Source organism: Dermacentor albipictus, chromosome 10 (assembly GCF_038994185.2).
Source record: "Dermacentor albipictus isolate Rhodes 1998 colony chromosome 10, USDA_Dalb.pri_finalv2, whole genome shotgun sequence".
NCBI lineage: Eukaryota > Metazoa > Arthropoda > Arachnida > Ixodida > Ixodidae > Dermacentor > Dermacentor albipictus.
This window is the reverse complement of record NC_091830.1, coordinates 60,582,126-60,601,809: the sequence shown is the minus strand read 5'-3', so window position 1 is coordinate 60,601,809 and position 19,684 is coordinate 60,582,126. Positions and strand designations below refer to the sequence as shown.

The 19,684-nt window shown below is 44.8% G+C and overlaps 2 protein-coding genes across 5 annotated transcripts in view; both read right to left on the bottom strand.

Annotated features, from left to right (window-relative positions):
• Positions 1-8,741, bottom strand: part of Nadsyn (NAD synthetase) — a 33,233-nt gene extending 24,492 nt beyond the window's left edge. Inside the window, exons 1-9 of one of the 3 annotated variants that reach the window (XM_065444499.2) lie at positions 8,606-8,741; positions 7,925-8,015; positions 7,767-7,827; positions 7,440-7,556; positions 5,367-5,420; positions 5,090-5,231; positions 4,809-4,897; positions 2,948-3,065; positions 2,078-2,209 (exon numbers count right to left, since the gene is read on the bottom strand). In XM_065444499.2, the coding sequence (XP_065300571.1) occupies positions 2,078-2,209; positions 2,948-3,065; positions 4,809-4,897; positions 5,090-5,231; positions 5,367-5,420; positions 7,440-7,556; positions 7,767-7,827; positions 7,925-8,009 (798 nt within the window). In that variant the 5' untranslated portion in view covers positions 8,010-8,015; positions 8,606-8,741. Of the gene's footprint in view, positions 1-2,077; positions 2,210-2,947; positions 3,066-4,808; positions 4,898-5,089; positions 5,232-5,366; positions 5,421-7,439; positions 7,557-7,766; positions 7,828-7,924; positions 8,016-8,141; positions 8,396-8,449; positions 8,571-8,605 lie in introns of those variants that run through there. The other 2 variants (XM_065444501.2, XM_065444500.2) reach the window with 2 other exon arrangements.
• A 10,781-nt stretch (positions 8,742-19,522) lies between these two features.
• The window catches only part of LOC135912086 (uncharacterized), a 7,565-nt gene continuing 7,403 nt past the window's right edge, over positions 19,523-19,684 (bottom strand). For both annotated transcript variants that reach the window (XM_065444465.1, XM_065444466.1), the window contains exon 5: positions 19,523-19,684. This exon is cut by the window's right edge and continues 120 nt beyond it. The gene's annotated coding sequence lies outside the window, so the exon portion shown is untranslated.

The window sequence follows — 19,684 nt, the reverse complement described above, 5'->3', positions numbered from 1 at the left end:
GGCAATGAGGCTGTGCTCGTGCCATGCACTGCCTACTGTAACAAGTTTCGTGTCATTTAGGATTCCAACACTGTGTTGGGCCTACATGTTTTTCTTTATTTAAAGTACCTCCAAAGGCCCTCTTGAGGGAAGGAATGGGTAGTAAGCAAATAAAGTACACACAGTAACATGGGCAAAGCACGTGTGAGGTGTGCGCATGGTTATGATGCTGTCCTGCAATACAGGTACATCATCGTACGTTTTAGATAAGCGTATATAACTGCTCGACTTCGGGAACATGCTACAGTAATCAAATCACACACATGCGTTCTGATAGGCTGATACTCTGATATCATAAACACATCTTGAATGATGACATAAATGTGATAATGCATATCACATTTATTTCATTCTGATGAACTAAATAAAAATTCTAACAAAGGCAGTGCTGAATTCACCTAGCAAACTCAAAGGTAATTGTTAAAAGTTCTGTCTCTGCATTGTCCACACCTATTGTTTAACTATTTTGTTACTGGGCCCAAAGAAATTGATCAATTTGATTGACAGCTATTCGACACATTAGAAACCACTGCCGCTGGAATACTTCCATGAGTAACACCGTGTACAGTATGAAACGATGACTGAATTTGAATTATTGGTCAGATCTGACACCTTTCTGCACACTGGGGAGTCTGGAAAAATAAAACTTTGACAAGCAATATCACTGAAATTTGCCTCCAGCAGTCCTAGCACTTCCAAAAAAAAAAGAAAACAGTCTTTTGGTAGGCTAAGCAACATAACTTTTAAATGACGGCAGCAGTGAAGACAGAGAAGCTTCTGTCCGGTTGTATAATTTTCCAATATAATGTTCACATTATTTTAACGATGTTTCAGATATCGGAACATGCTCGGGAGTGTAGTAGTGTTGACTATTATATTCGGCTAATATAAGTGCATCTCTATTTTCTCTCTCGGTAGGGTGATTTTATCCGTCAGCATTTTAACAGTGTATTTACAACTTTCTACAAACGATGCTTCAAGTTGTCCGGAGTTTTCACTTGCACAAGAGCACCAAATTCAACTTCAGGCCAAAGACCAGCAGAAGCTTTACTAACAGTCATAACCTCTCACTTTTGAAACCCAGCCTGTGCAAATGCCCTTATTCATTGCTGTACAATATTGCACAACACTGTACATTACTGTACAGGTACTGCACAGAGCACGTGATGACTCGAATTCCAGTTCCAGGTGCACACGACTAGACATGCTTGGGCACAGAAAAACTGATCGAACATAATTATCAAGTATGAGGAAGGTACTGCATGCTCCCCAACCTGGCAACCATTGCTTCGAGAGCCTAAAGAACGTAGTAAAAAAGGATATACGTGTGCTTTCTGCAATGAGTAAAAATACAAAATACGAGTAACAGCAAAAGACACAGGACATAAGGAAACGAATCAAGCACAGAGTATCAACTGGTTGATTGATAGTCAGCACTTTGTCTCCTTATGTCCTCTGCCTTAAACTGTTAGTTGCATTAATACTCCTTTCTTTATGCAACATGTGCCAACCGGCCAAAATTTGCACTTCATTGGAGTAAAAACAAATGCTCTCCGCACCATAGGCGCTTACCCATATTCAAATTTGCGAAGCCACAGTTTTCCTGCATAGCCTGGGCATAGACATGGCTAATATTTGCGCCAGCAAATCTGCATAACATGTTTTTCTGTGGTCTAACTTACAAAAGTTGGAAATCAGGATCAAAGTGCACATATCTGTATTGGTAGCTGTGCTGCCTAGGCAACTACTGTTACTCTGTTGTTGAAAACCGCGACACGGTAGGACTAAAAAACTAAATTGTGAGAAAGTTGCGCGTACAGACTGGAGACTCTTAGCACTGACAAGGTCAGCCGACACCAGCCCCCCGCCCCCTCGCCCTCCCCCCCCCCCCTGTCTGCCCCCCAGACTGCCTCAACTTTGTCCACTCAAGAGATAGCAACCCTACAACCACATTGTTATTCATACTACTGACAGCTAATGGACAAATAGTGGTATTGAGTTTCAGAAAAGCAAAGTACGTTCACAGGTAAATGCTTACGACTTCTTCCAAGGCAAACTGCTTGGCTATGGCAGCAAACTCGCCGTTGATGGCGATGCTGGAGCAACCCTGGTAGTAGACACGTTCACCATCGCAGCCTCTCAGGTTGGAAAACATGTAGATGCCGCCGCACTGCCGGGAGAAAGGTGACACAACCAACCGTAGCTTTAGTTCTAAACACGGAAAAAGCTGCTGGCACCTTCCAATTGTAATTATGTGGATTCAAATGTCATGATGCAGATATGCATAAACTGTTTGGAGTCATTACATTCATTACAGTAGTGTGGGGCTCAGTACAAAAGTATGACTGAGGGTGCAGCACATTCTGTCGTTATCTAGCAAAAACGAAATGTTCAATACAATGCAAAAACCATTGTTGCTTCATTAAATGGTTCATAAATAGAATAAGTAAGAACAATATCTAAAGGGCTAGCATGTAAGTAAAATATGTGGTGTACAATACGGGATGTGATAACAAGGAGCAAATTATCAAGAGATGTATGTAGTCCAGTAACAAAGTATGTATGAAATTCACCTCGTGACAACAGGGATAAAAAATAGTTTTTTGCCAGTATAGCTTTCGCCTAATTGCCCCTAAAAGTTGCCAATGAAACTTTTAGCGGCAATGGTAGACTGTTTCTTTAATACCTGTTTACACTGTGTGGTTAGTGGCATCTATTTCTTCCAAGATTATCTTTTCAGAAAAAGTTATCACAGTATATCGTAGTAAAATATTGCTGTTGTAAGTGGACTGCATTGAAGAAGCATTTGTTGCACCACTTGAACACAATTCACAGTTGTGAATGTAATCTAAAGTGATTGACATTACCAACATGCAGGAGCACTTGGCTCAAGAAATGAAACACTCACCTTCGCTGTAGCTGACTTGATTCTGTCACACGCAACATAGTTCTTTCGCAGCTCATGATAAGAGCCACTTCCATTGACTATGATCTCAGCACCGTCCAGCGACGCCATTATGTGGGAGCTGATGTCATTCGAACAAAAGAAACACATTTCCCTTATTAACAGAGAATGATAAGCACCACGGGCATCAGCAAAGTAATTGACCCGCCTGCTTTTAATAGCATATCCTTTAATGCTGTCCGACTGCAAACGACTGCATGAGTCTGTGTATTGATAACACCTTAGAGGGCATTTTGGTAGTATTGCAAGTTAAATTTGATAACAAAGTTACTTTTAATCAACTTGCTTTGCTCAAATACACACAGCACAGTATCAAAAGTCTAGCAGCTTTACAGATCATTTTGCGACAAGTTTCTATGAGTTCAGGTTTTCTTGCTGAAGGTGCCTGTCCGGGTTCTGTACTATGACAACAATATGACAACTATGACAACGCTATGACAACAGCAAATATTATCGCTTACACATCTGCCAATGACAGACTCTTCTTATATTTACACATGCGGGTTCCAAGAGAGTTATGGTTTCACTTCCTGAACACGGTGCTACATTTAGCAAGTGATGATCAGAATACCAAGTTGCAATAGCTTTCCTATAAGCAGGACTCACTCGCTGCTGCCAATTTTGCTTCACAGTTACATCCTAGTTTTCTAAAGAAAAAAAAAATTATTTCAAAATGTACAATATAATGCTGCATACATGAGCTCAAGGTAGAAAGTGGATTTCTAATACAATCGATTCCGATTAATTCGACCCCGTTTAATATGTCTTTTCGGTTAATTCGAATGCACGGGAAAGTCCCGAAAAGCAACTAAGCATTGCTATGGAAGGAAAACTTGTTTAGTTCTAACGTAAAAGCACAGCTGTTTTGGTTAATTGGATTTCTACCGACCCTCAACGGTGCCCCCTTGCGCGTGAAACAGTTACTAAAAGCTTGAAAACACAAATTCAGTAGATGGTGCCGCAGCTTCCCTAGGCATGAAGCTGTTTTACTTTACTTTTATTGTTCTTTGTAGAACTTTCAGATTTCTTTTCCATCCATGGCTGATGGCAGTCCTTAAACATGATGGTGCTCTCTGCTACATGCCGATTGAGTGACGCCTCAATCGAAAAAAGCAAATAACAATAAACAAAGATCTGAATGTGTTCATTTTGCCAGCATTTGTTAATTCGACTAAATGTGCAAGGGTACGGGAGTTGACTGTAGTTGGACACATTAAGCAGATATACTCACTGCCGACTACTGGACAAAAATTTACGTAGTATCTCCTCAGGGAGTTATCTGAATGATGCGTAAGCATTTCGTAGTAATGATGTGGCATTGAGTGCTCACACTCAGCATCGCGGCGACATGAACTGCTGCGGAAGGTGCCCCAACATGAATTGATGAGGCAAGCAAACTACTGCAGGTGGCGGCTCCAGGTGCGCTGACAAAGTCCCGATCCAAAGAAACAGCTGCTCCACCATTCTGGCTCACTAAATGTGCGCCTGATCGCACACGTCACATGGCCACAGAGAAAATGCCTGTGCCGTTGCTCGCGCGTTCGTTGTCGTCTTTTTCCCCAGCTGGCTGGCTCTACCTTGAAAGCGATTGCCTTAAGCAAAGGAGGGAGGGTCGGACAGACAGTTTTCTCGTTGGGTAACCATAGAAATGCTTACGCATTTAAAAGCAATCTTTTCTTAGCACAACTTAAGTGCCGAACACATACGACCAAAAGCTTCTGGAGGTCCCAAGCACACTGGTGTCATGGTGCCGACAAAGAGGTCTACAGGAATTAAGCATTAAGATGGGTTTGCAGTCGAGTACCTCAGGGGATTCCAGAGCTCTTCGCAAATTTCAAATCCAATGCACGTATCCTTCGTTGAGATGAGGGCGTCCCCAATTGGCACCACTTTCTGCAAGATTTGAGAACATAACCAACATAATGAAGGTCACCAATGAGTGTAGCTGCTGTGTTAAGGCATTTCTCAGAGACCAACGCCATTTGTGGTTACGCACGACTATGTTTCAGCAATGTTGCGAGGAACAGAACTAAAAGCAAGATTTTTCCTTTTTGAGAAACAGGCATGTGAGGAGTGAAAACAAACCTGGTCAGTTATTTCGGAGATCATGCGAGGCAGAAAAAATTCCTCAACGCGATGAGGCTTCTGCCACGGTGTGAACCAGCGCGACTCGCGGTAGCAGCCGTCATCGCACATCATGAGCTTGGGCCGAATCAGCAGAATTTTCCTGCAGAATTCGGAAACATTAGCTGGTAAAGCGTCACAGCGATAACAAGTACCTGCTGGTGCAAAGTGCGATGTACACATTATTTCAGGTTCAGAGGATGAAATCCGTCACCATATGATGCCTCGGAAAACTCACTTGTTTAAGAAGATGACTCTGCAGTTATAAGTGACGTTTCTGTGCATAACAGGCCTGCAAAGAAAGGAGAGGCAGAGATAAATACATATTTTTTAGCTTCTGTTCATGATTTGGCATTGTCCTAAATGCAAGAAGTACCATACTTACTCGATTCTAATGAGCACATATTTTTCAACAAAATTCACTAAAGTAAGACGAGTGCACAAGAATCAAGTATGAAACCAACACTGCAATAGGCAGTGTCCAAATTCAACCCTCAGATCTTGCATCCCACCTTCTGTTGTTATGCTTTGACGTACTACAGGTTTTGGAAGCTCGTGTGAGTGCTGGAAGTTTGTCCCCACTGGACAAGACCTATAGTTGTTCAAATTGCACCTCCAGTCACCTCAGAGTTTAAAATTCTTTTTTTTTTTAAGCGTAAGCTGTTATGGGCTCATTCCAATAGACATTTCGGTTGGTGATTTTGTCTGCTGTGGCCGCCTGCATCCGTCGCAGCTATCACGAAACCCCCTATGGAGGATAGACCAAGAAATGGTTGGATTCTCTTGGGGAAGAAAAAAGTGACATGCCTCCATCATACATACATTAAAGACATACATGGCATAGCTGATTAAATCAAGCAGCTTAGGTCACCGTTTGTCACCGGCCCATTTCAAAGGGGATGCCAATAAATCATCATAATCATCATCTTTGTTAGCATTGTATTGTGCCACTTGTCACGTGATGTGAGATGTGTGCTCCGCAGCGTCGACACATGCACACTTTGCATTGCACGTGCACATTGTTACACCAGGTGGCACATCATGTAGCAGTTGCATAGGTAGTGGTACAAGGTAGTTTGCATTTCCTATCAAGTATGTGGCTCCTACCCACTATGGAGGATTGGCCAAGAAATGGATGGATTCTCTTGAGGAAAAAGAAGGAGATTAAGATGTATACAAATGCTAGAATGAAAAATGCTTATAGCACACCTGATTAGATCAAGCAGGGTAGGTGACTGTTTGTCATCGCCACGTTTCAAAGAGGATGCCAATAAACCATCAGCAGCAGCATTGAATCGCGCCACTTGTCAGGCGATGTGACATGCACGCTGCGTAGTGTCGATATGTGCCAGATTTGCAATGCAGTTGATTTGTATTCCACCAGGTGTTCTGACATGTAGTGGCTGTAGCAGTTGCATGTTGCATGTAGCTGGACCTGGTTAATCGAAGCAGGCTAGATGACTGTCACCATCCCTTATCAAAGGGGAGGCCAATACGTCATCATATTCATTAACATCATTGTATCGTGCCATGGGTCAAGGGATGTGACACATGCACTGCGTAGCCTCAATACTTGTATTTGCTCTTCAGTGCACATTATAGCACCTCCTCGCAAGGTATGAACCACTGCTGAAGAAGCGAATCATTGAGCTATGCGCGTTGCTACAACCAGGCAACGTCGGGCTCTGTAGATCGCTATGCAGAGAGCAACACAGCCCATAGCTTGCCGTAGATGTCGGGCGGACAGTTCAGATCATTTTCGTGAAAACGACGCAGAGAGACTTAGCAATTGAGAGCACTGTATTTTCCATTTTTGTCCTTCAAAGATCTGGACAATGAGTCCTCGTTACAAACGAGGGCTGACTAGAATTGGTGCCTTTACTAACCCTGAATATGATCTTAACAGTGGTATAACAGCCACCTGACCTTTTGGAGCATATCCTGGCAGAGGCAAAACGCTGATTTGGCACAGCAAAAAGCACTTTTTGGAACAGTGGTGAACATACATTAGATGGTGTCAATTATAACTGAAATAGCTAATAACTATAACAAAGTCGGGTTTATGCACATCAATGAAGCATCTGAAATATAAGTTACTGTAGTCGTTTCTATAGTATGTAATTGAATTGTGCCAATATCGCAGTGTAAAGCTGCTTCTCCTATTTCAACTTCCAACAGGCATTTGCATGTTCACGGCGCTGGTAGTATTTCTGGTAGTGCTTCTACCTCTTGACTGCCTCTACACTGTGACAATATGGAGGACAGGATGAAGAAGATGGTTGAAGGAGCAGGCAAAAGTTGACCAACTTACATGCCAATGTCGACCATAATCCCCTCGCATGTCGGATCACGGAGCAGAGACGCAAGGACTTCCCAAGAGTGAAGAAGAGTGTCGCTTTCATAGAAGTGGTCGGCACATCCATATCCCCTGAAACGGTGAACATGTGAATGAATTCATCCATAAAAATATGTAAAAGAGTAAATGCCTGACGTTTCTGCGATATACAATCTAACTTAAACTGTCTGTTTTCTCTAGTCATTACACGGTAGCTTGCACTCTCCGTAAAGAGGCGTGAATGGCCAAGTGCACCTGAGCACTACGCAAGAAACGACAGAAGAAAAAAAAAAGAATACCTACGTTACTTCCAGTTCAGGGCCTGCTCGAAAGGATGCACCCCTTGCTTTTGCCTCTTTGATACCTTGATTAAAGAAGAAAAGTTCAAAGAATTAAGAAAAAGGCACTGCTAAGTCAGCAAAAGGACGTTAATGATGTGTGCGACTGAAAGATGTATTCACTTTTGAGAATTCGCTTGTAGTTTCCATCAAAATCCAGAGCCCACTGGTTAAGTGTGCACACAGCGAGAGTCACTTTTCGTCCCATTGCGACCTGCGAACAAAACAATGGACAAGCTTAGGTGACCAGAACACGTTTATAAGAAAACAGCAAAGCTTGACTTCGCGATCCACGCGAACTAAACAGGCAGTGAGCGAAAATACAGATGGTATATGGTACCGCAATGTTAGAGTAATCAGCAGTTCACGAGTTCCTTTAGAAACTACTACTACTTGTTGCTCCTGCTGTTTGGACGGCACGCATTGGGCACTGAGTCAGCTCAAGCATTCCACGCAAGTCAAGGTTGCACAGCATTGGTTTCGAAAAATCCTTGACGCGGCCTTCAACGTATCCCACTAGCACGTAATGACTCTGTTCACGGGCAGCCGTAACTGCAAATTTCCGTTGGCCGTCGCATGGGCAAAAAGCTCGCGCTCGCTCGCGATTGTACAAGAAGAAGCCAGGGGATCGACGAAAAAAGCAAGTACCGCGCCACTTGTTCAAACAGTGGCGGCGCCCGCGAAAGCGTCCTTCTTTCTTTCTGACAAAACGAAAACAGCTGTCGCCAACTCGTGCATCGCCGCATGCAAAATAAAAGGCGTCATACCGCGACGAATTTAATATGAAGCGTCTGCGCGACTCACCGAATGCGCAGCAGAGAACCCTGATCAACGATGCACGAGGCGCGAAGCCGGTATTGCTAGCGGGAAAGTTTACTTTCGAGGCACGCAAAGTAGCACGAAGCGGCAGGTATCGCGGCGACGGCACGCCTCCATTAAAGCAAGGTTCACGCTTTGGTTCGCGTTGGTTCCTATGGATGGCGCCACAGTACCTAAGATTTAGTATGGTAAGAAGGCGGGCTGGATCAGTCTAGTTGGGCCGGTTATGTTAGTAAACCTCCCTCCATGTAGGAAGCTTTAGCTCGGGCCCCACTCTGAAGCGGCGTATTCAAATACATGTAAAACGCAAAAATGTTTTTCTGAGATAACCCCTGGACCGATTTTAATAATATTTGTTGCATTTGAGAGAGAAAGTTAAATTCTAGTGCCTGTTACAAGCGGAATTCCGATTTAGGGCCTGAATTTTGTTTAAACAATTTTCAAAAATTCGAAAGCTTGAAAAAATATAGAAGCACGAAGTTTACAAATTATTAACTCCGCATCGAGAATAGATATCGCGGTTCTGTAAACGGCACCCATTAGATCATTGAAAACGGACAAATTCAATATATCATTTTATATCCTACGTGAATTTGTTTGTGAACAATGGTTCTGCAAAATGTGTATTTTCATATTACTAATTTTTGTAGATTCATGTGTAACATATCAATTTTGCCCGCTTTAGATGTACTATTAGATGCAATTCATAGAATGGTGATATCATTTTTTTATTGCAGAGTTACAGAGTTGTAAACTTGATAGTATCGTTTTCTGAATATCTCCGTTTTTTGCCAATATTTAACAAAAAATTCACGACCTAAATAAAGAATTCAAAACCAACAGTCTCTAGATTTTAAGTTTTTCTTTTAATTACAACAAGCGTCGTCAAATTTGGCATAGTGGTTGCCGAGAAAAACGAATTCTCCTTTCACATGCATTCAGATAGGAGAACCCGAGCTAAAGCTTCCTCTTAAAAAAAAGAAAAAAAAGAAGAAAAAAGGTGTGGTGTGGCATATCTAGAAATTCTCTAGGACAGCTATCTGGAATCAGGTCGACTATTTAACCTATTCGCTTGCTTTATATGTATATGATTGAAACCAAGTGTACCGGCCCGAGACTTCATTGTCTGTTCAGAGAGCGCAGTAGGTTTTAGAGCTAACGCTCTGCAGGAGATCGCTGCAAGATGTTCGGAGGCCCTAAGTTGGCGAATGCTGTCAATCAGAAGCACTAGGGGGCACACGTATGGGCGCGTTCCTAAGGTCCCCAGATAAAACAAGTCTTCACAACAAGTTTTCACTTGTTTTATCTAGGGACCTTACGCGTTCCGTGCAGGGAATTTTCCCTTTTTCGAGGAATTTTCGGCCGCAGTTTTGGACGAAGGAGGAAAAAGGAAATTTTCGCAATGTTGCAGGGGATTTTAGGATTGATAATGTAACCGTTTCCTCTGAACAGGTCATCACTTTGACGATCCACAGAACTCCCATTTTCAGTACTATGGGCCAAACATGGAGTCGTTCAATATCAAGGTCTAATACGTAGTATTCGTTGTTGAAAAGCCGGTAGGCAGTTTACGGTATCAATACTTGTTAAGACTACCTATTCAAAAGCATTCGAACGCTGCAATCAGTGTCAGTTGATACTAGAGCTTTGTCACGCTGAGGATATGTCGGAAACCGGCATTAGAATTTATGTGCTACATTAGAATTTGAATTTTCATATTGCTCTCCGACCGATATGTTGAATAAAGTCTGCAATGTTTTTGAACATAACTTTCTAATATGAGCAGTTGCCAAGACACCTTATAATACATATCCTATGTGTGTATGTACAGAGATATTTACAGGGCTCTTTCAGAGAGAGAGAGAGACAACTTCATGTAGTCGCCTGCAGAACGACACCATGAATAAATGGCGCCGTGACGCGGGCCCTGACGTCTTCTCAGCGGGTGGTCTCTACTCAACTCTGGAAGGCGGAGCATCGATTGCGATAGCAAATTAGCAGACAGCCATACAGAGTATTGATAGCCCTTTTATTGGCCGTACAAACTAGGGATGGTTGGTTTATTTTTTTAATAGATTAATGATTATTCATTCATCATTCCCCCTTAAATCGATTAATCGCTTTAAATGCAGGGCTTTTCATCCATTAATCGATAAAAGAAAATTTTGCCGCACACTTTTAGAAAGGTTGAAACACCGTTATCTACTTTTGTAAGACCCTATTTTAATGTTTGAGATGGTGGAACCAAGTTTGAAACACAAGTGAATAAACGTTTGATACAGGATAATCTTTGACTTGTTAAACCCTAGGTATATTTGGCACTAATGGCTTTTGAAAAGATAAACAATATATGTCATAAGATGGCTCTTCGTGCCTAATTAAATATACATGACATTAGCGAATCCCTGCACAGTGCAGTTAAACAAGAAAAAAAGAAAATGACAAAAACTGAAAGGTGAGGTCCAACTGAAATACGCAAGAAATTATAATATGCACAGGGGAAAAGGAAATCACTGGTTTATGATTTTAAATACACATGCTCTTTTCTACAGAGCGAGGGAATGTCAATTGGCTGGGATTTTCGGGTGAATCCGACACCTTCATTGAATGTCCACACAACCAACATGCGAGAATGGATGATCGGACGCTATAGATTTGCTGGAATCGACATGAACTCTATCGCTATGTCAAATACATACTCCAAACCGGAGCGCACGCTGTGCTTCGTCTTTCGTTGGACTGGGAGTCGTATGACGTTCAACGACTCCGTTGCAATAGTACTCGTACGCCACAGGCTTCAGGCTGCGTGGTGGCGTGTGTGGTATGGGGGAAGACAGGGCAAGCGCTAGGCTTCGCATCACTCGAGCTTGGGAAAAACAGTGGACTCGTGCGCCGCCATTCCAGTACGATTTCAAAAATTTCGCGCCCCTCCTATCAAACTCTCGAAAACGAATAATCGAACAGATCTCATCGATTAAATCGAAGGGTGTACATCGATGAAGACTAATAGTTTTAGGGGAAACATTTCATCGATTAATCGAATAATCATTCATCGATATATGGCCAACCTTAGCATAAACTTGTAAACATTTGCTTGTTAGCTAGATTAACAAGCATGCTGTCAGCACGTACAGCAAACATACGAACACATCGCGCTCGATGACCGCGGACACTCGCTGTCGAAACGCTGGCGTGAACAAGTGCGGCAGCAGCAGCGAGCGAAGTGACCTTCGTGCTGTCTATCGCTTCAACGCAAACGGAGCGCCCAGCCGTCTGCGCACCTCTAGACTGTCCATAACGCAGATCGCTCTCAAGATACGGCCGCGCGACCGCGCGCAGCTGCCACACAAACAGTTGCAGCCGGAGTACAACACCGCCCCGCTCTCACCCTCCTCCCCGGTGCCTCGCGCGCGACGGAAGACGGCGCGCTTGCGCCCCGCTCTCCTCCCTTCCGCGCGGGTGAGATTGAGCCGCCATCGTCCTTTAGCCATCGTCGGCTCTCCTCGCACACTTTCACTCGCACATGCAGCGCACGGCGCGCGGCGACAGTATTATCGCCCTTGGACTTTATACGGAACTTCACGGCATCGGCAGAAATGCGCCTGTAGTGTCCATGTAATTGCTATCGCAATAATGTTGCGAGAGAAGAATTGTTTTCGAGAGTTACGTATTCTCTGCCTTGCGTCGGCGGCCGATTTGGTTTGTTGGGTACAACTTTTGGGCTGTCGCCAAGGCCTACAGGGTCAACGCTCCCTGTTTCGTGTGGCAAGTGACAAGCCTGAGTTTCGATAGAGGCGGTATAGTATTAAACACTACAGCCTCACTCGTGAAGACGAAATTAAGGCTATATAATATCTTGCAAGCGGTCTCGATCTGAAAGGAAAAGGACGTCGCCGCTCGTTCCGGGATACCACAAAGCTTGCTCTCCATATTCGAAGTCGAAAGAAGCTACCCGCGACTCACTAAAGAACAGGACAAATTCTAAGCGAAAACAATTAAAACTAACATACGATTTTACCGCAGATAGTTATTATGCAAGTTGATGGTGCGCTGGCCTAAATGTTTGGGGAAAAGGGGGAATAGGTGGTGTCCAAATCCACACCTCCATAGGGTGACGCCCTCTGAATTTAAAATGCGGATCTTAAAGGCTTTTTCTGGTTGTATGCGGCGGAATCGATTTTGGAAGCCTGGAATACGTAATATAGAAGTCGCGTTTTGGGTTTGGTAAATGGTAAATGGGGTAAAGTTATCCTTCCGATGATTCCTGCTTCACGGGCGAAATACCCCAGTGACTGCAGGACCCGATTAGCGTTGCCTCGCGGCAGGGGTGCAGTCCATTGTTCATACGATGACAAATTAGAGCTGACCGGGGCAATCCCACAAGCCCCTCCATCCACGGAAATGTGGGTGGAGGGGTTTATCCCACACAAGACGCTTCATTGCGAGAAAGGCGCCCGTGTCCCACATACTCCATAATACCACGTGCGTTTTCTGTGATAAAACCGACTTATAAGACTTAAGACTGCTGTCGAACCAATGGGGTAATTACGACCGAAATTTCCGTAGCAGAACCGTATCTGGCTTGATTTTTCAGACGTCATACGCGCGCGATGTCGCAAATTAAGGCACTATAGAACCCACGAACTTTGGTGGGAGTCGAGCTCACAATCTTTGGTGCTAACTGAGGAGAAGTTAAGGAAGGCACGGTTAATTAAGGTATAGTTAATTAAGGCACTCGAACTCACGAACTTTGCGGGAAATCGAGCCCACGACCTTTGGCGTCAATTAAGGTTAAGATAATTAAGACACACGTAATTAAGATATAGATAATTAGGGCGCTCGAGGTCACGACTTATGGTGTTAATTGAGGCGCAGTTAATTAAGGCATAGTGAATTAACGTACAGTTAATTAAGGCACTTGAATCCGCGACCTTTTTTAGGAGTCGGATCATTGACCTTTGCGGGAATCGAACCCCCGACCTTGCGTTGTGGTATAATGTCTAAGCGCGGTGGTCGCGATGCTTTAAAGCACTACGACCTGAATGAATTCGAATTCGCATTCATTTAGGTAGGGATAACTTGATGCCCCTTGAATTTTCTTTCCCATCAGATGCTTTTATTTCCCTTGAAAATCTTTTTACTCCCCCGCGTGAACCGTGAACTCTGACATGGCGGACGCCGTATCACACGACGTGGTTGTCGCCACCCACCACGAAGCGGTGGGCGAGGAGGACATCGAGGCACCCTACCGTGCCCTAAAATTGCTGTATAGGCTCCCTTCAGGGAGACAGAGTTGCGCTGCGGTATGCCATATTTGGGTTCCAAAGTCATGCGGGAAAGTCATGCTCCCTGCGCGTAGTAGCAGCGCTTTCGCGGCCCCATGTAGCAGAAAATCCGGCGTCGGCGTCCGGCGTCGGACGTAGTTTCGACAAAAAAGATTTTCGGACCACCCATGCCCAGTTTGTGCCTGTTACATATGAGACCCATAATACGGCTAAATTTGTCAGTGACGATGTAAAACATGACAAGGATATGCTGCCATCGTTAGAATCAGCATAGTATTGCAGGGGTCAATGCAAACAAAGTATGAATACGTGCAACTCCTCGCGTGATTCACTTGAATCGTATTTAGCTTCCCTACTTTGCACATTACGAGTGTTGGACGCGACAGTGCTGCTTCTTGAATACGCGCATTCACGTCTTTCAGCTGTCGCGAGCCGTGGTCACATGCACGCCTGATAAGATTTATATAGAACTTTAATCTTTACATTCGACGCTTTGCTTAGAAATATTGGAAAGGCTTACAGACGTGGCTACCGTCCGCATTACATAATAAAGCGCGCAAGTGTGAAATCCAGGCTCATAATAATGAGGTGACATATAGACTTGTACTCGCAAAATAAAAAAAAGTTCGTCAGCATGTTGCACTCCTGTCACGTGAAGGCGAAAATCTGCTGCACAAGTGGTAGTGCATTAAGTCATACGATCGGAGGGGTCAGACTTCTTGCGAGACATAGCGAGCCGCATTGTGAAATACACGTTTGGCGCTGTTGGTCGACCTCCTTAACTACACATGCGAGCACCCAATGCACTACCTAAATAATATTTTTCTTTCTTTCTTGCTTTGTTCTTTCTTTCTTTCGTTTCTTCATTCATATTGAGACGTTGAATCTTTGCTTGTTTACGGGGGTTGTGAGCCATTTCTGATAATGATAGTTTTATCTCACTGGACTAGATACCGCTTTTTGCGGTTTCGAGTCATTGCAACGAGGCGCTCAAGGCTCTCGCCTTAATAAAAACTGAAAAGAAAGTGAAAAAAAAGTGGTGCTGGCATTTCCCAGTGAGAGCGGCTCCTATCACCCTGTTATGCGGGGTGACTTTCCCGCATAACTCCGGAGCCCAAGATACCGTTCCTTCGCGCACCTCTGGTTCCTTAAAAGGAGTCTATGCAGTAACTCTACCGTGTCCCAAGCAGCAGCGCCCCTAGGGCCGCTGGCAGCATCGGCCCGAAAGGCGACAGTGACCGGCGAAGGAAATGCTCCACGCTTATCACACCTACTCTTTCTACCTACTCCACTTTTCGGATGGAAATTGCAAGTCCGCGTGCGCATAATTTTGGCAAGCAGCGGCAGTGCTTGCACCTGTGGCGATAGCCCAGTGGCTACGGACACGTATGGCGATGCGCTGTTGAGTTCCAGATCGGTGATTCCGATCCCGGCCGCGAAGGTCACGTTTCAGTGAGGGCGAAATGCAAAGAAACATTGTGTGCTTGGATTTAGGTGAGCCTTCAAGAACCCCAAATGGTCAAAATTATTCCGGAGTGTCTCCCACTACAGCGGGCCTCATAATCATATTGCGGCTTCGGTACGCAAGACCCCAGAATAATTTTTTTAAAGCGAAACTTTCTTTGCTTCTTCCTTGACTTTCCCACTGGTGCTGGTGCTGCTGCTGTCTGGCACACTGCGTCGGGGGGCGGGGGGGGGGGCGTTCAGAGCTTGTGTATACATGACAGGAGCGAGCCAGAGAGGAAAGGCGACGCGAGAAACTCGTTGGGACCCCACTGCGTCGTATGTGCACTTGCCCTCTGGAGCTCCCTGGGCATCGCCACATTAGCCTCTCGACAGCTGTAATTACTCGTGACCCCCTTCAAAAGCATTGCAGAAGCTGCAGTGCTTCCCTTTCTCCTAACGTGCGAGTCCAGAGGGGACATAGATAGAATTGCAGAGAGGAGGGAGAAGGAGAGGCAGTTTCCATACAAGGAGGGAGGGGGAGGTGACGTGAGAAGGCAAGGACACCCTACTGCTGTACGACAGTGGTTTCGGGGAAACTGGATAAGCTTAAGTTCAAGGTACGGTACAGTACGTTCCTGCTATTTAAGAAAAATAAACGCCATGCAAATATATAAAGCGGACAAACTACGCAGGGCATGCAGAAGCAGAGCTGCATTAATTAAAGCGCCCCGCAGTGTCCGGGAGACACTACGGAAGCGGTCGACCGTCAAATCAACACTTCTGTGCCCGCCGGGGTAGCTTTGCGGCTATGGCATTGCTTGAGGTCATGGATTTGATCCCGACCGTGACAGCCGCATTTCGACGGGGGCGAAATAGAAAACGCACGTGCACTTTGATTCTATAGGACACGTAAAGAACATCGCGGTATCAAAATTAATCCGGAGTCCACCACTACGGCGCGTCTCATAATCCGAATGTGGTTTCGGCACGTACAGCCCCATAATCCAATTCAAATTTAATAGTTCCGCCACGATACGACGTGCCATGGGAGGTAATGACAATGCTGAACCCTCTCAGAGGTTATAAAACATGGCGCACAACAAAGGATGGATAGGTGGGCTAGTCGGTAATGCATTATAATGAAAACTTCGAGCGCTAAAACACACACAGGACGAGTTTCTTTTTCTACGTCCTGTGTGTTTTAGCGCTCGAAGTTTTTATTATAATGGCGCACAACAACGCCTCAAACAAACGCCTCTCCCTGTATGTTCTGTGCACTACGCAGACAAACAGCAGTGGTGCACGCAAGGTAACGTTTAACACCAACTCACCACTTTACTGTAACAATATACGTTTAAGAAATTAAGCTTTCGTCGTCAACATCCCAGCTAATTATCATCAATCAAAGCAACCAGCACAAAAATTTTCGCTCACATCGATTCACATGGTGCGTGGGACCTGCATAATCTTTTTTAAATGTTCACGCAGATTTTGGCACGTATCTATTCCTCAAGCAGATGCAGGTTTGCCCAGAATGCATCGATATAGGCGTGAATAACATGAGAAAACTGCTTCACCAGGTGTCATCCCATTTAGATTATTAAGTGGCCAGTAGGGCCAACGGAAGACGCCAATTTCCAGAGCTTCTAAGAAATGTCCTTTTCTTGTTTTGCGAGGCTGTAGAAACGTGTGATGGCTTTCTTGCAACTTAACCATTGCGCTGCAGTGTAATAGTTCACTTACACAATCTCACCTTAACCCTCATTTAAGGAGTTTACGGAAGTCGCCTCCAATCGATTGTTTCTTTAAATCAACGATAATAATCATTTTTGACAGCACATGTTGACAACCAGAGTTCAACGATTCGTGGAAAGCTAAATCAACGCTGAAAAAGACTGCTACGAAATTTCACAAAAAAGAAGAGAAATAAAGTTCAAATTTCCGTTACCTTTTAAAAAAAAGTGGCGTGGTCGAGTATGTAGGGTCCGACTTCTGCGCGGTAAAACACGCGGTAGATTTGCGATTTTTAAACGTTTGGTCGAACGCCCTCTTTCGCTTCACCGAACGCTGAGGTCGTATATAGCGTTGAAACGCGAGTCTCTCGTCTGTTAAGGTTACATCAGAGGCACCATGGTACTTCTTTAGCTTCATCTCAGTAGAGCCCCCCCCTACTCCCGTTTGAGCTGCACAGAAACAGCTGATAAGACCAGATAAGAAAGGTGCTATCAGGCAGCTATATAGACATCCTTTGTCGTAAAAACAGAGACCATTGCCCCAATATTCTTTTTCCGCGTGCACACCTATCCAGGCTACGTTACCTTTTTTTCGCAATGTTCCCCGAAATGTTGTCATTTCTACGCTACTCCTGCATCAGCGAAACCGACGTTTTCGACAGGTAAAAGCGGTGTGTTCCCATGTGCGCTTCCTCGCATGGCATAACCATCTAACAGCCAAGCGATGCGTATTCCGAGCACCAACTTATGTGAATTAGCGTGTACCGTAGAGCGCGATAAAAGTTTAAGGGGATAGGGTTGCTCGTCTGTACGCTGTGAATGGCTAGCAGTTACAATGTTAAAAGTAAAAGCAAGTTAAGTGACAGGGTTTAATCTCGCAAAGCAACGCGCGGGCCACGATAGGCGCAATGTTGAGGGGATGCTTCGGACTGATTTATGACATCCAAGCGCACGAATCAAAATACAGGCCATTTTTTTTCAGTGTGCGTTTGTCAGAATGCGATCGCGCTGGGAGGGAACCGAACCCCCTACCTAGTGGCGCAGCTTTATAACGTACGGTACGCCATATTTTTGTGACTACGGGCCATGAACGACATGTTTATTGTGTCCACAAACGCTGCAGCCGTGAAAGGTGTGAGCCGAAGAACGTATGCATGGCTTCAGTAATCTGACACCCCGTCACACTACAGTCGCGTAGCAAGAATTTTTTTTTTGGTGGGAGAGGGGGGTGCTAATGTTTTATCATTCTCTGTTAAGTTCCCCATGCTTGGCGCATAATAATACAACAATTGCCTTGAGCAGGCCCTTGATCTGCCTGCAGGCGTGTATCATCCTGTACTTGTCTGGGGCGGGCGTTCGAAGGACACGCGCCTTTGTTCATAGGCGACGTGCCAGACATAAAAAGGTGGCAGGGTTGAAGCCTGATTGAAGCACTTCACTGTGCAGCATCCGCTGCCACCACTGTTCACCACGAGAACCATCACCGGCCAACGCCCAGAAGCTCCAAAGCATGTGTTCTAAATCGAGCAAACCCCCACACTTACTACAATAGACTGAAACCTCGCAGTCCGGATTAATTTTATTCATAATGACCGGGTTAGGGTATGTTCGTGTCTGCAGAAGCCTTAACGTAACCGCGTGTGGACTATTTAATTTAGAATGTGGCAGGGGGAATGCCCTGCGCCCTAAGAAATAGTGCTTGGTGATCGCGTTGTAGGTTAACAGTTGGTCCCTGTACTCAGGGCTAGCCAAATTTTATTTTCCGGCAAATTTCCTTTTGATGATCAGGGTTCCCTGGGAGTAATTGACATAGCGCACTCTTGCACATATTTAATAAGCAGACTGGCGATAATGAATTCTTGTTCCCTTTCCAGGCTATTGAACATTACCTTTGTCGTCTGCATGTTAAAGTTCAACCGTACTCTCACACTTTCTAGGTTAAGGTCCTTAATCACTTGTTGCAATTTATCCCCAGTGTTGGTGAACCCGACAACGTCGCCTACAAGCCGAAGGTTGTTGAGATATCTGTCGCTGATCCTCACTCCAGAGCCTTGAATTCTGGGGTTTCGCGTATCAAAACCGCGATTTGATTATGAGCAACGTCGTAGTGGGGGGATCCGGTTTAAGTTTGATCACGAGGGGATCTTTACCATGCTACAAATGGACAGGACACGAGCACTTTTGCATTCCCCCCACCCCCTCCCCTAGAAATGTGGCCGCCGCGGCCGGGATTCGATCCCGCGTCCTCGTGCGACAAGTCCCACCCTGCCCTATTTTTTTTTTCAACGGCACCACCGATTGTGTTTGTACAATGAGAGTGCGTGATATGGTCACAACCCTGCCCGGAGACAAAACAGTGAGGACAATGTTAATTTATCGTTATGGACATTGGGCCTCGGATTGAGCGGGAATGATAAAACAGAAATGTATGGTTAAGTTTTATTAAATATGACCAAATAAAAGAAACCTTGATGGCAAATACAAAGACGTCTGGCGTAGTGTCCGCGAAAGTAAATGCGTGCATCAGAATGCTTTTGCGGATGGTGTTCGAGCTGGTAAGACGTCATAAATAGATCTGGATCTCAGCCACGACGAATGAT